At 42.4% G+C, this 15,290-nt stretch overlaps 1 protein-coding gene across 1 annotated transcript in view; it reads right to left on the bottom strand.

Moving 5' to 3' along the window:
* Positions 1-4,245: 4,245 nt before the first annotated feature.
* The window catches only part of scaf11 (SR-related CTD-associated factor 11), a 29,485-nt gene continuing 18,440 nt past the window's right edge, over positions 4,246-15,290 (bottom strand). The window contains exons 10-15 of the mRNA XM_033614897.2: positions 13,270-13,355; positions 10,625-12,979; positions 8,791-9,125; positions 8,439-8,612; positions 8,203-8,322; positions 4,246-5,298 (exon numbers count right to left, since the gene is read on the bottom strand). Coding sequence (XP_033470788.2) covers positions 5,203-5,298; positions 8,203-8,322; positions 8,439-8,612; positions 8,791-9,125; positions 10,625-12,979; positions 13,270-13,355 — 3,166 coding nt within the window. The 3' untranslated portion in view covers positions 4,246-5,202. The remainder of the gene's footprint in view (positions 5,299-8,202; positions 8,323-8,438; positions 8,613-8,790; positions 9,126-10,624; positions 12,980-13,269; positions 13,356-15,290) is intronic.

The raw sequence follows: 15,290 nt of genomic DNA, 5'->3' as shown, positions 1-15,290 counted from the left end.
AGCTTTGCTGAGCAGGACAAATTACACTTTCAACATGGGTATTTTTTCTAATAGCAGGAAAAGCACAGGTGTTACTAGTAACATTAATAATGGCTCTGTCCTGTTCTGACAGTGAGCCTGCACAAACAACACCAGGACCCTAAAACTGAAGTAGCTAAATTGAATTCATCCATCACTTATTTTATATTTCTTCAAAGTGTCAAAATATCTCCAGTGAAAAAAGACAATACTTATTTTCCAGTACAGCTTCACCCACTGTCAACCTGAGGTTTAATCAGCCAGGTCAATAGAAAACACCTGTCTACACTACCAACAGTCTGGTCTGTGACGAAGCATGTGTTGATTGCTGACATTGCTGACATCATGCACTTTGTACTGAGTTTTAGCTGATTGTTTAGCCATCTAACCCACAGCTTTACCGGTTTGGTTCCAGTCTCACAGGTCTCAAGGTGTTGGTTTCAGCCGCAGCATGCCACTGTTTTCAGAGAACTTCCAAAAACCTGCTGTATGCTACCTGCTACCAGTAAAAGACTAGAACACAGCGGAGCATTAAGCAGCTAAAGAACAAGGTATGTCTCGAAGGCCTGAGTCTTCAACTGGGGGTCCACAGAGTTGCCGCACAGGGGCCGCCAAATTACCTCTAAAATTTGAGTACCAATTTAAATTTTTTTTTAAAAATTTCTAACAGAAATTAAAATGTGTCTGAAAATAAACATTAACATGCTCCAACATATTATTAGAAAAGAAAAACTGGCCTATTAATGAAACCCGTTGAATCAACAGTACTCAATATTAATAATAGACTGTTAGTCATGAGTCCATATCATGTGAGCTAGCTAAATGCTAAATGCTAAATGACTGTGCGGCCCCCTTTTTACATATTGGCTAATTAACTGTTTTATGTCACGCGTACGGACATTCTTGAGGGCTATTATGAATTGTTTTGTGCCTCTTCAAGCAACAGATTCTGACACACCGTCCACCTCAGAAACAAGCGGTGCAAGTAAGCTAACGCACCTAGCCATGCTACAACTGCTGTTGAGTTAGCAGCTACAGGCAAATGCAAATTAGAGAAGACATGAAATCTTTTAGTTATCTCAGGTACAACTGAGTTTTATACAATATATGTAGTAGGGGTTTCCTACTCTATCTCTCTTTGAGCTAACAGACCCCTGCTCTAAGGAGTTGAGACCAAAAACAGAGCTAAAAGAGAGAGAAAAGAGTGGACACTAGAGCCTGAACTCACCGACTGGTCAAAACACAACTCCACATGGAAAGTGTTGCTTTGTAACTGCTGGGTGTGTCAGTAATATGTTTGCTGACAGGTTTGCTATAACTTAGCTATGGACGCCTAGTTCTGCCAGTGTGATGGAAAAAGATCCTGAGTCATCATTACAATGACTAAGTATCTCAAAATAATGAGAAACTTCATTAAAATAATGAGAAACTTCATTAACCCTGTAAAACCCACTGTTGCAAATTTACAACATCACTTTTAACAATTCTAAAAAAAGGCCTGCAAATGTTTTTTTTTTTCTCAAGACCACATTTACATAGTTAATGGTCCTATTGTTTGTCCTCACAATGCTATTGGATAGAACAAGTGTTTATAGGTCTGGTCATCTGGCCATGAACTCACTCTACCTGCAAACTTCCCGTTGAGCTCATCTCCTTTTTTTGCATGACTGGATTTGTCAGGATTAAAGTAAGTAAAATTCCTTAAATATTTTTTTGTGTTTATTACAATGTCTAGAACATGTACATATTTAGTTATTTTGGAAAACATTCATCAAATTTGATTTATAGCTTGTTATGTCTATGTTGTAATTCTACAATGTTGGGTCAGTGTGGTAGTCAGAATAGCCTGTGCTTCCTTACACATTACATAAGGTCACTGCACTTCTCACATGGTCACAAATTGAAAAAAAATATAGTAGAAATTTAAACTATTAGATGATTCATTGTAACGAAGCTCTAAATGTGCTTTTCTGTTAAATTTTTACTTAGTTTAGCTTAGACCATAATTAAACACATGAATAAATTGTATGGGGTATTTGAAACTCCAGAATCTATAGCAGTATTTGAAACTCCCTGTATCTTTGTAGTTTTTTGTTTGTTTTTTCAACTTCTAAATGATCCTGAGCTATTTTTCTCAGTGTTGCCCAAGCAGCAGTTTGTAGCATTAGGAGATAGAAAAATGGGTTCTGAATGTTCTGGATTTGTTGGGGGGATGCCTGTTGCATTGTTCAGGGACAGGTGCAAATGGTCTTGAATGTGAACCTGTAAGTGCTCTGGGGGGATGCATGTGTTCCTTTAGTGATTCAGTAACATCTAAAGAACTGCTTTGCCCATCACTACACCAAAGTGTAACAACATCAGCTGGTTCAAACTAACTGATGAACAGAGGCTAATACAAAAGTGGTAAAGTGAGCTCAGCAGTGTGACATCATGTGGTATATAATATATATTTAAACGAGAGTTTAAACTGGAGAAGGATCTGTGGCATGAAAACAAAAAAGGCTGTTTGTAACTTTAGAGTAAATAACACCAGAAGTCCTGAAGTCAGTGAAGATGTGACGGGCTGGACAGAAACCAGAGGATCTGTAACCTCTGTGATGGTGATGATGATGATGATGATGGTGTGGGACATGAGTTTCATATTCAGTTTGAATGTGAGAATGAAGCTTAATGACTTCCAGAGAAAGGTATTAGCCAAAGTATTATTTGAACCGTCCATCTAAAGTCATCTGTTAACTGGGTGTTTTGTCTAAAGAACGTTCTTCCTCTGTTTGAGTAACATTGGTTGTACTTTGGCCACGCTGTGTGCCATCCTTCTGTTACTGTATGTAATGTGATATGGTCTTGAAAATGAAAATAAGAAACTGAATGTATTTGCCATCATCCAAAGGTTTTTATCACCTTAATTGGGATCAGTGGACCAACAGTATCTCTTTAGCCCATGAATTTAACGATGCAATGCCTGTTGCATTGTTCAGGGACAGGTGCGAATGGTCTTGAATGTGAACCTGTAAGTGCTCTGGGGGGATGCATGTGTTCCTTTTAAGTAGAGAGCATAATAGGCCAGCCAGACAGTATTGTTTGAATGTAGTAAACCACATTGAAAGTGACAGTTTTGTAAATATATTTTCTTCCAATATTTTTATTTATAAATGCTTATTCATAAAACTATGATTGTTGTGTAATTATTACTCATGATATATACTGTTATGGGGCTAAGTAAGCAATCAACCCTGCAAATGAATACTTAAATGTTCTGTATATCTGTTCAGACAAAGTGAGTACAAACACAGAAGTTCTGCTCCCAACTATGCCCAGCGTTGCAAATTTACATTTCCCTAAAAACGTACTAAAATGTAAAAAAAAATTGAAAACTCTTTGATTTCTACATCAGAGGCCTCCTAAAACAATATCTGAGGTCAAAAAAAATTTACTCATTTTTTTCTATATCTGGGTCTTACAGGGTTAAAATAATGAGTTAGTATCTTGAAATGACACTTTCTGAAAATGACTTAACTCAAAATAATTTAACTATGATTTTTCATTAATTAGAGATTTTTAAGTAAGATTTGAAAGTTTCTCACTATTTTGAAATACTGTCATTTTGAGAAAGCGAGTCATTATTTTGAGTTTCAAATTTTTTAAGCTTATTTTGAGATACTTGCTCATTACTTTGAGATACCAAGACATCATTTTAAGATGAGTCTTTATTTCTGATATACTTAGTCATACTTCTAAGAAAGCTTCTCATTATCTTGAGATAAAGCACTATTTTTGATATATTAAGTCATTATTTATAGGATACCAAGTTATTATTGTGAGATGCTATGTCATTTTATGAGAAAGCAAGACAACATTTTGATTTGCTTATTCTAGAAACTAATTTTGAAATATTATCTCTTTATTTTGACATAGTCATTATCTTTAAAAAGCTTCTTATTATTTTGATTAAGTTTCACATTATTAAGACTGGGATGTTTTGTTCATTACAATGGCAGAAATGAGCTTCCATACATCGCAACTGATGTGATGTCAGTGTTGTTTACAGGTTGTTGCATTGCCCCTGAGTGACCAAGTTTGGTTAATTTTCTTTTACGTGTCTGTATCTAACTGTAATATTATATTATAGAGCAGCGCTCCAACCTACTGTACCTCCAACTCATGAAAGCTTTTCACTCGATGTCTGGTAGTCATTTCCAAAGAAAGACAACATCACAATACTACCCATTGTTTCAAAGGAGATTTTTTTTTGGAAGTGTAGAGAAGACACATCACAGAAACAAAGATGGAGAAGAAATTAAAACAAACCCTCTGAAGAAGGAAACACTTCCATCATTAAAGTCTAAAATGGAGGCGTTTCCTTCCTCCATGTGAAGCCTCTTGACAAACACACAGCAGATCAGGAAGCAGCTAATTTATTTCACTACTCTCTGGATACTTTGCACAGTTCATGTTCACCCATTGACATTTATTACACATTCAGGCAGGGGGTGGGGTTAATTTCACTTGATCTGCCCCCCTGGGACCTGCGCCTTGCCAGCAAACTCACTGCTGATTGGCCATCCCACTTAGCATCTCCTCAACCAATCAGGGCCCTGATTACAATCACACTCATCAGATTTCAGCCCTTACTTGGGCCACAGAGATTAATAAAGGCAATGCACTGTTTTTTAAACTAGGCTTTCATCTGAAATATTATATAATATTTTAAAAAAGAACATTGACAATATTCAATTAATAATAATAATAAGCTATGCGATCAGGATGCCATTTAGGAGAAATTAATCGTACCAGCTGGCACCCTGGGAGAGACTCTCCACTACATGAGCTGACGTCATTCACTGAGCGTTGCATCTTTAATATCAGCCGTCCCCAACCCCCCCACCCCACCCCCACGCAACCCTGTGCTCTTTACAGTAGTTCCCCAAGTCACATGACCTATGCAAAATAAAGGGCTCTTGCATTACAATTTTCTGATTGGGTAATTCTTTTTCTAACAAAATATGAAAATCTATAGAAAAAAATCTTCATCATTCAATAAAAGGTAGAGATATCAAAAAAAAGAAAATGTCGGCTCTCCGTTGTCTTTCAGTTTGGAGGCCAAATTCCAGCTAGAGGAAATTGCACTTGAGCAGCTGAATGGGTCTGTGAGGGCATCGCCTCGCCAGCAGCAGGGCGGGGTTTTTATTTCTTGCGGGCGTGCTTGTATTTGTCCACGTAGGCCTTCACCAGGTTGGCCACCTTACTGGAGTTCACCTCACCACTCTTGCTGTGACACACCTGACGGAAAAAACACAAATGCTTAGGGTTTTGTTACTAACGGAGACGAGAGACAAGATAGCCTTACAGCAGTAACAGGTCATCAATATCCATTTTCCTAAGACACAGCTGGAGTGCGCAATCAGTGCTTGGCGCCATTGTTTTCAGAGCAGATTTACAGAGAGATTCATTAAGCTTTACATTAGTTCATGGAAGACACGAAAGTCATACACCCCCAGCTGATTGGATCATTGCTTCTAATCCTTCTCATAACAAGGCAGTCCATTTAAATATCACCTCAGAGGGTACGTCCCAAGTCCTTTGAAATTACTGCTAACCACCTAACCTAGCCACCTTACCTAACTGTTTAGTCCCTCCCACTTAGGAAAACATTTAAGGAGCCAGGAGTTAGGAGTGAGGAGCGAGGATTGCTGATAAGAGACATGAGACGGCCTTACTCTGAAGCGTCATGTAAAGCGACGTCCTATTCTGATGACAGCGGCACCTATGGGCGGCACAGCAGGATCTGCTGCATAACGGAGCCAGCGTTTGGCGTACATCCCAAGTCACATTATATTCACTGATCAAAGCCGTAACAAGTCAGCTGCTGAGTGAATAAGACATCAGACCTGTCAGTCTACCTCAATCAATTCAATTTTATTTATAAAGCCCAATATCACAAATCACAATTTGCCTCACAGGGCTTTACAGCATACGGCATCCCTCTGTCCTTAGGACCCTCGCAGCGGATAAGGAAAAACTCCGCAAAAAACCCCTTTAACGGGGAAAAAACTGTAGAAACCTCAGGAAGAGCACGAGGAGGGATCCCTTGTCCAGGACAGAAAGACGTGCAATAGATGTCGTACAGAACAGATCAACATAATAAATTAAGAGTAATCCGTATGAGACAGAAAGAGAGACAGAGAGAGAGACAGAGACAGAGACAGAGAGAGATGCAGGACAGACGGTAATGACAGTAGCTTACAACAACATTAATGAAAGTAATAATAATTAATATTAATATTAATAATTAATATTACCTACAGCCTATTAAACATTATTCCACTCACATGACCTGCTGGACAATTAATGATGGGCAAACGTTTGTGTTTGTGTATGTGTGTGTGCGTGGTGTTGTATCACTCGAGCAGCTGCACATTTAACAGCCACGCATCACAGACAGTCCGCTGAACACTACAATGGGTTGTGAATGAAATAAACTTAATTACAACATGACAGTCTTGCACGAAGGAGCTTGAACAACTTCCGGTTCAAGTAAGGAGTTAGGAGTTAGCAGTATAAAATAAGAGACTTGGGACGTACCCATACTCACTGATCCCTGCTACACCAATGCTGCCACACACCACTGTTGCTGGTGGTGGCAAAGTTTTGCCTTCTCCACCAAAGCCTCTACTTTCCTTATTCAGAGTCCTAACATGGCTTTAAGGTTAAAAGGGTATGTTATGTCTTGTTCTTGTAGAGCCAGTGTGGTTTTCTGAATTGCACTTCCTGTTTTGGTTTGCATGTCTGGTCCAGGGAGCATCTTTAGAGTGGAGCCCTCAGCGCCAGGCATAACTGTATTTCCATTTGTCAGAATATATGGTTAAATCTATGATGGGAGTGCTCCTGACTGAAGTATAGTTATCATTCTTGATGTGGACAGCCCTTTTCTTCAAAGCACAAAGCACATCATTAACTACATTATTTTGTGGAGTTACAGGCCACACTGAAAGGAAAGTGCTGTTTACGACTAGCACGTCCATTATGTAGCATTCTCCCACTGTGTGAAGAGCCTGTCCTGCATGCTATCAGAGTTTACTCTAACATTAACAGCTCCACTCTGCTCTTTATTCGATTTGGTGATGTTTATACCTCAGCAACACCAGCCAAACACGTGAGCCAAGGTGGTCTTTTAGTCTAATACATGGATGGATACATGGATGCAACGCATCACAAAGCAGGGTTATTTTTTTTTATTCTTTGTAGTGTGTGGTTGTGTGCCAGCCCCTGTGGGCATATTGAGTTTTACCAAGTGTTGTGCAGGGTTTGGAAGCATGGACTACTGGTACATTAACTGGCACTCAATTAATTACCAGGATCATTTTAACTACAGGATGTATTGATTTGATTAATTTTAATGTGAAATGTACAAACACACACAAGGTTGTTCTGCTGCACTGCATCTGGTACAATGAGGTATTTATGTTAATCATTGTAAAACAGATTGTACTTGTTTATTTACACAGTTCTATGTAGTTTTATCCATTGGAGGGCCGTGGAGCCATTTGCAGAGAAAAAAAGACCATCTGTGTAAAAATAAAGAAGAATGTGTGACTTTTGGGCCAATGTAGCAGCTTTATCGAGCGTGATGGACGCGCTCTGCTACGGGTTTGCTTCGGCAAACATGTCATTCTGTGTCCGTGTCTCATGTATTTAGGCCAATGCGTTTGCAAAACACATCAGGTAGCCTTGTCTTTTGTAAAAGTAAAACACACTGAAAATCCACAAGTATGAAAGTATGTCTGAACTTACTTTTTTTATATCACACTTATAATACTTGTACAAAGTAATTCTACACTGAATAGAAAGACAGTGCTGTTTGTTTTCCATGACTTCTGCATCAATCATCACCTGGTGAGAAGGCTTAACAGGCATAGCATCAGTAACTAAGGAGGGGCGGGGCTAAGCAAACAGTCCATAAGTTGTTTGAAACCATGCGACTCTTATGACGCGCAAAATTCAGATGAAGGGCAGGAAGTGATAAATCTACACACTGTTTGAATTAACTTAAAGTGGCCTTTATTTTTTACTCAATATGATCGATTGGAACAGCTGTAGTAGTCTGTTGGTAGTCTTTCCCTCCAGGTATGACATCATATGCAAAGAAGCTATTGGTGTCATATTCTCAAAGCAAGAAGTGTTTACCTTCTCTACCGCTTTGCGGACAATCTCCTTATACTCCTCCTTCGTGATTTCCTTCTTTTGGTAATAGGGTTTGATGGCTGTCTTCACTTCATTTATAGCTCTTTCTTGGATCTGTTGTTTCTAAAGCAGAAAGAAGAAATCAGATTACTGCAAACAAAATGACAGAAATGGACAAACAAAACCCCTAAAAGATGTTTTGTGACAGAGCGACAGGTCGACCAGTGGCAGCAGGTTACCTTTTCTTTTTTGGAGCTGTCAGCCTGAGCCTTGTTATGCTGGCTGGGCTGAGTTGTGGAGGATGGCAGCACCTGGCTGGGTGCCGGCTGGCCATGGGTCACCGCAGCAACACCAGCTTTGGTTGGGATAGGAAGAAGGCCAGGTTTCCCATAACCCACCATTGTACTCGCCATCTAGGGCAAACCAGAGAATAAGGATTGTGGGAAGGCTGCCTAAGAACAGTACATGTGTATTTCATTTTTTTATTCTTTTAACTTTAGCCTCTTTAAATGCTAATGGATGTACACACTCAGACAGGACTTGTACTGAGGAGGTTATAGGATTAAGTGTCAAAGTCCAAATATACCATACCGGCATTGTGTAGCCATCAGGCTGAGCTGCTGCTGTCTGGCTGCCTTGATGCATGGGTGGCGGTGGTGGGGGAGGGGGTGGGAGGCCCTGAGCACCAACAGCAGGGACCTGAAGCAGTGGTACAGCAGGATGGAGGTGCACAGGGACCTGAGGAGGCATGGCATATGGTGCTGCAGGCTGCAAGCTGACCGGCAGGGGTCCTCGCGGGCCCTGCATGGGGTAGTGATGGTGAATAACATTCAGTGGAGGAGGAATCACGCTCATCACAGGCACCGGAGCGTTACCAGGGGCGTTGCCCGGGACTGCCTGGGGAAGAGGCTCGCTTTTAGGGGGATCTGGAGAACAGGAAAAACAAAATTAGGAACCTGTCAGGAAGAATTTGTCATCTATGAATATATGAAAGTTGTATGCCAGCTTAGGGCCTAGGCTTTTCTCTGCTTGGCAACACTGTCAGCTGCTCCAGGACTAATATTAGCATTCAAAACGCCAATCTGACGCTCTACACTTAAAAGAGAGCCCTGTTGTTCGAAAAAATAGAGTTCTATATGAATTACGGGAGTATGGTGCTCTGAATAACGAAAAGGTACATTGCAACAGCACTCTTAATTTACTAACAGTCTAGTTTGTGCCAGAGTGTGTTCTGGCGCTTGGTAGGGCTAGGTATTGGAAAACAGTGCCATTAGGCACTAGCCAAAGTATGTCGGCCCTACCCAGTATCAAAAAGCTTTAAAAGAATACTGTGCTAAATTCTGGGGCTTGACACCAAGGCCAGCACCTGTGCATTGCGGATCTTATTGCTTTTCATGTTGGCATCCATATTAACAGGTTAGAGGAGCCACATGTGAGCAACACACATTTTTCTATGTGATGCTCTATAGTGGCATAGTAAAAGTAAACTCCAACTCCGACCCCTTGTAACGCTGAGAGATACTTTATTCCAGACATCTGGTAGAATTGACAGACCAGCAACGCCATTTTTGCGGTGAGTAGACAAACTACCTGGCTTCATCTGATCGGCTTTTTTTTTTTTTAAGATATGTTTTTGGGCATTTTTGCCTTTAATGTATAGGACAGCCAAGTGTGAAAGGGGGAGAGCGAGAGAGGGGGATGACATGCAACAAAGGGCCACAGGCTGGACTCGAACCCGGGCCGCTGCTGCAACAGCCTTATATATGGGGTGCCTGCTCTACCACTAAGCCACCAACGCCCCGTGATCGGCTTTTCTGATTGACCTTTATAGAGACCACCTATTAAACTATTTAGAACAAATGTCTTCCAATAACAATCAGTTGTCAATAGATCGGAGCACCCTAAATAATTTCATTTATTGCATTTTTATCCTCAGTGAATGTCCTGTGTCTTGTGTTTATATGTTCTTTGTCTTCGTCATCCTTTTCCAATGCAATGATAAAGGCTTTTTAGCTTTTTTCTGGCTTCATAAATGATACCAATGTCCACAAAATACTTCACAGAAGGTCACACAAAAAATGGTAAAAATCAACCTGTCAGACTTTCACAGGAATAAATTAAAAACTTCAAAGAAATTGCCCATTCATCACAAATGTAATGACACTCAGGTAGCTGAGGGTAGGTTTTGCTTTGTGTCTGTTCACAGTTAAGGTCCTGGTGCCAACTACAGCACTAACATTATCTTCCTCCGCTTGCCTCTAAGCAAGCATTAATCCCAACCATCAATACTGCTCGTACTTTAGAGAAAAATTTGGCTGATTCATTACTTTCTGTTAATCATCTCCATTTCCTCAAGCAGTGATGTTTTTGGAGCAATGAAAAAAAAAACTGTACAGAGACACAGAGACAGTTACAGGATTATGACCTGCTGCTCCCGCCAGCTGCTCCTCCTCCTGTCGGTTCCAGCCTCCTGGTCCTCCTCTCTCCCTCTTGGAGTAATAATCCTGAACATCTGCAGGTAATGTCCTCCTGACAGCCCAGCTGGATGCTGATGACCAGCCCGACCGGTCAAGCATAGACTCTGCTGACTCTGGCTCTTTCCTCCGCCCACCGCCCCGGTTTTCATTGAAGCGGCTGTACGCGTCATTCCCTGAATTGTTACCTGTACCTGAGAAGTTGCTTCTAGGCTGCCAGCGGTTGTCAGCAGTTTCTTCCTGCTGGTTGTAGAAGCTACGGTTGCCTCCACCCCGCCCAGTGCCCCGACCGCGCTCAAACCCTCCACGCCCCCCACGGCCCCGTGGTTCTCCTCTGTTCCCGCCACTGTTGCGATCTGCCCATCGTGAGCCACCACTAAAGCCAAAGTCCCGGGTCTTGCTGTCAGCATCACTTCGACTCTTTTCTACAACCCAGTCTGGATTTTCTGACCAGGCCTGGCGTTCAGGGGAACTTTCTGTAGGCACACCATTTTCAAAGCGGCCAGCGCCTCCGTGATGCCTCCGTCCCTCACCACCAGACCCACTCCCCTGCCCGGACCTCCAGCCTCCCCTGCGCTCCTTCCTCTGGGGAGACTGCTCTCTGGAGGCTGGCCGTTCCGGGCTGGGCCCTCGTCTGTATGATCTTGTTCTGGATCGTGATCTAGACCGAGACCGAGAACGTGACCTGGACCTAGAGCGACTCCTGGATCGCCTCCTTCTCCTCTCGCGACTACGTTCCCTCCTAGAATAGTCTCTCTCACTGTCCCGGTCCCTGTCTCTTTCTCTGCTGCGAGCTCGGGACGAGCGACGAGAGGGCGGGCTGCTGTCACGTTCTCTAGATCGTGAGCGTGAGTGTCTTGATGGTTCTCGCTTGGAGTCCCTCTTAGGTGACCAGGTAGAGGTTGGGGAGTGGAAGCGAGAGCGCCGCTGCCTGCCATTCTTCCTCTCTTGGCTCCTTTCTCTCTCCTGTTGGTCCTTGGAGCTCTCGTCCTTGGCGACTTGGCTTGCAGAAGCAGCGAGTTCGGCAGCATCTGGAGCAGCGCTCTCCTTTGGTAGTACCACAATGGGACTGTTACCATGCTCACTCGTAGGCGAACTGCAGTCCATGGGGACAACTTCATTGTCATCCCTGAATGGACCATCCTCCTTGGGTAGACTTTCATCCTTGGATGGACTGTCACAGTTGGATGGACTGTCGTCTTTGGATGGACTGTCACCCTTGGTTCCTACCCCAGGACTGTCAACATCTGAAGGCTCCTCTGATCCAGGCATTTTTATTTCAGCGTCCTCAGAGGCTTTAGATTCTGGGACAGCTGAATTATCCTCCGACTCTCCAGCAGAGGGCGAAGCTGGTTGCTGAGAATTCTCACATGATTCAGTCATCACGTCCTTTAAAGAATCTTCATTGTTGCCGTGTTCTGACTCTGCACAAACATCCATGTCATCGTTGTGCTCAGCCTGCTCATCACAGTGTGGAGACATGAGGTTGTCCATCAGAGCATTCTCAGAATCAGACGGTGACGGTGAAGTCCTTTTGTCACAGTCCTTTTCTCCAGAGGAAACAGGACTTGCAGGCTCCTCCTCCTCCTTCTTGCTCTGGTCACCCTCAGAGCATGAACCAGGGCTTTTAGGAGCCGAGTCTGAGGGACAAGAAGACAGGTCATCGTCCCCCTCATCTAGTTTCAGTTCATGTTCATTAGATTGTTCCTGAGTCTCGTCACTGTCCTGTCCCACATCATTACTCAAGGGTTCAGCATCTCCTCGATCATCAGCGGAGGTGAACCCGTCCTGGTCTTTGAGGCTTCCTTCAGCATCAGACTGCTGTGGCTCTGTGTTGTTCAAATCCAGTTCCTGATCAGTTTTGTCTTCCTCCTCCTCCTCCTCCTCCTCCTCCTCCTTCTTCTCCACGTTGTCACATCCATCACCTTCTTCCTCTTCCTCCTCCTCCTCACTTGCTGCCGGGCTGCAAACAACTTCCGGTGATTTTTTTTTCCTGGTTGGGGCTTTCCGTTTCCCACTGGCCTTCCGATTTGTTACCTGTTTGCCCTTCCGCTTGGCCGGAGCCTGAGAAGCCTTGCCTGGCTTGGTGGACTGGCCTGTGGGGGATTCAGAGTCTGATGAACTGGACTGTGGCGGTGATGCTGGCTCAGCTGCAGGAGCCTCTTCCTGGGATCTGCTGTTGCGTCCAGATCGCCTGGATGGTAGAGACTTGGCTTCTTTGGTGGGAGCTTTGGAGGTTGAAGCTTTACCGCCTCTCTTCTCTCCTCCTTTGGGACATGTGATGGCGCAGACAACACCCTGAAACACTGTGAGAAACAAAAAAAAAGCAAGGCCCGATAAGAATAAAGTAATTATAGAAAAGTTAAGCTGCTAAACCTTGTAATCATGCATTATTAAAAAGTCTATCAAGTCATCTAGCGTCAATTTCTGTGTTTAACTGTTCACTACTACCATTTATTCTCCACATATACATTTAGCTGCCAACAAAAAACAAGTGTTAATGTTACATGTACCTCAGTTTATCATATAATAAACCTTGATTTTAATTTTAAAAATTAAAAATAAACTGATTCTAAACCCGCCAGACAAGACTCACCGAAATGACCAGGGCCAAACAGTGAACTGGAGGTGAAAGGAGATGGAAATGGGCTGTGGCTCCAACCAGTGGGATGGAAATTCTGCCTGTAAAACAAACAATATACAAACGCAAAAAAATTACCCTCAAAGATAACATACAATCTGTTAAACTTATGTCAACGCCAAAAGAGAAACACGCAGTAACGTCACTGTCAAATTGGCTGTCTATAAAACTGATCTCTTATGATTTGAAATTGAAAATACCAAAATTAGAACGATAAACAATAAAACTTGTGCATTAGTAGGAGTGTTACAATTATTTCCACCTTAGTTATATGCCAATGTAAATGCCAGCTGCTTTAGAAATTGTTTTATCCCTTTCTGCTTTTGTGTCGAAAGGCTGCTTGAACACAGTTATCCTCCGATATGTATTACCCCATCCCAGTGGTCAGCACAACTGGGTGATGTCGTCAAATGTGTGTTAACATGCTGACTGTGTTCCCATTTACAGACACTACAATGTGGAGCAACAGCAACACACCATCCTCGTCTGACACCCAACTCTCTCTCTGCTGCTGTTATAGCTGACTGGAAACCCACAGGCAGGTCTTTCAGCTCCAGTGTTTGATTTGTGCTCGCTATGGTGGGACTGACTCACACTTCAATTCCATATTGTGCAAACCCTTAGCACCTGTTGCTTATTACATACAGCTAAAAGTTTTCGGGCGGAACTTGAGCTTGTGAACGTTGGTTCCGCATTATGCACATCAATGTATACACTATATAGTCTGTGTGCACTGAACTGAGACGGTTCGGCATCATTACACAAACCGTTAGAGCCTTAACACATACTGTACAGAGATGTGCTGGAATACTGGTTTTACTTTATACCATGGTGAAACATGTTGATGGTAACAACACTGCAGACAGGTTCTATTAGCATCATATTTGCAACTACCATAGTTTTTAAAAGGTCACCCTGAACTCAGCACAGCACTCACATCTTCATCAACAATTTGATTTTGTTACGCCTTTCTACTGGTCAAACAGAAGCAGAGCACAACACAACAGGTTGGTGGTGCTGAATGAGAGAAAATTTGCACAGATAAAATTAGCTTTGCCCACGGGCGAGGTTTCATTCTACCTTTGGGACACACTGCTCGCCTCATTTTGCCTCGTACGGAGGTAGGAGGAGCTTGTTGCTTGTATGGGCCCAATGAAACAGTCTTACCCCTGCCTTGTGCAGGTGTCTTGTAAAAATGCATTTTGGTAAGTGACAGTGAGTTTAAACAGAACTCTTCCTTGTGTGTATCCTGTAGCCAGTTGTTTTTGAACATTTTAAAAGTTGAGGTGTTTGCTAGCTTCTTCTTCCTTGTCTTTGATGACGCATTGTTCTTGGAAAATTAGCTCTACCTAGTGTTGCACTGTATACCGCTACTAAAATAGTACCGCGGTACTAGTATTCCAAACGGTACTATACTGCATTTGGAAAATACCAGTACTTTGAAACTGATTCAATTCATTAATTTAGTTAATTTATTTTACTCATTTATGCACACAAACGTCTTTCTTGTTCCTATTGGAGCACAGATTGCACAAGTGGTGTGTATGACAACACCTGTATCAACATTCACAGCTGGCGCACGTGAAAAAAGACAAGAGAAAGTCTGCCTCGCAAAGGGAGACAACACGAGACAACACAAACTTGGTGGAACATTTGAGTTACCAAACCGTTACGTCCGTACCGAGGTACTTACCGAACCATGAATTTTTTGGTACCATTACACCCCTACTATTTATTGATCTAAAGGTTTGTATCCAAAAGGACTTTTCCTTAGGAAAAGTACCGAAGAGTATCGAAATTCATATTGGTATTGGTACCGAAACAAAGATTTTGGTATCGTGACAACACTAGCTCTACCTGTATATCGGTGAAATAGTGTGAAACCATAGCACTGGTACAGCTCTGAAACTCCACAGGTTACCTTGAAGTGTATTTCATATTGCTTATGCAATACTTTTGTAGCCTCTGACAAAGTT

Source organism: Epinephelus lanceolatus, chromosome 23 (genome assembly GCF_041903045.1).
Source record: "Epinephelus lanceolatus isolate andai-2023 chromosome 23, ASM4190304v1, whole genome shotgun sequence".
NCBI lineage: Eukaryota > Metazoa > Chordata > Actinopteri > Perciformes > Serranidae > Epinephelus > Epinephelus lanceolatus.
The sequence above is the reverse complement of the archived record's forward strand: the minus strand, read 5'-3'. Positions and strand labels throughout refer to the sequence as shown.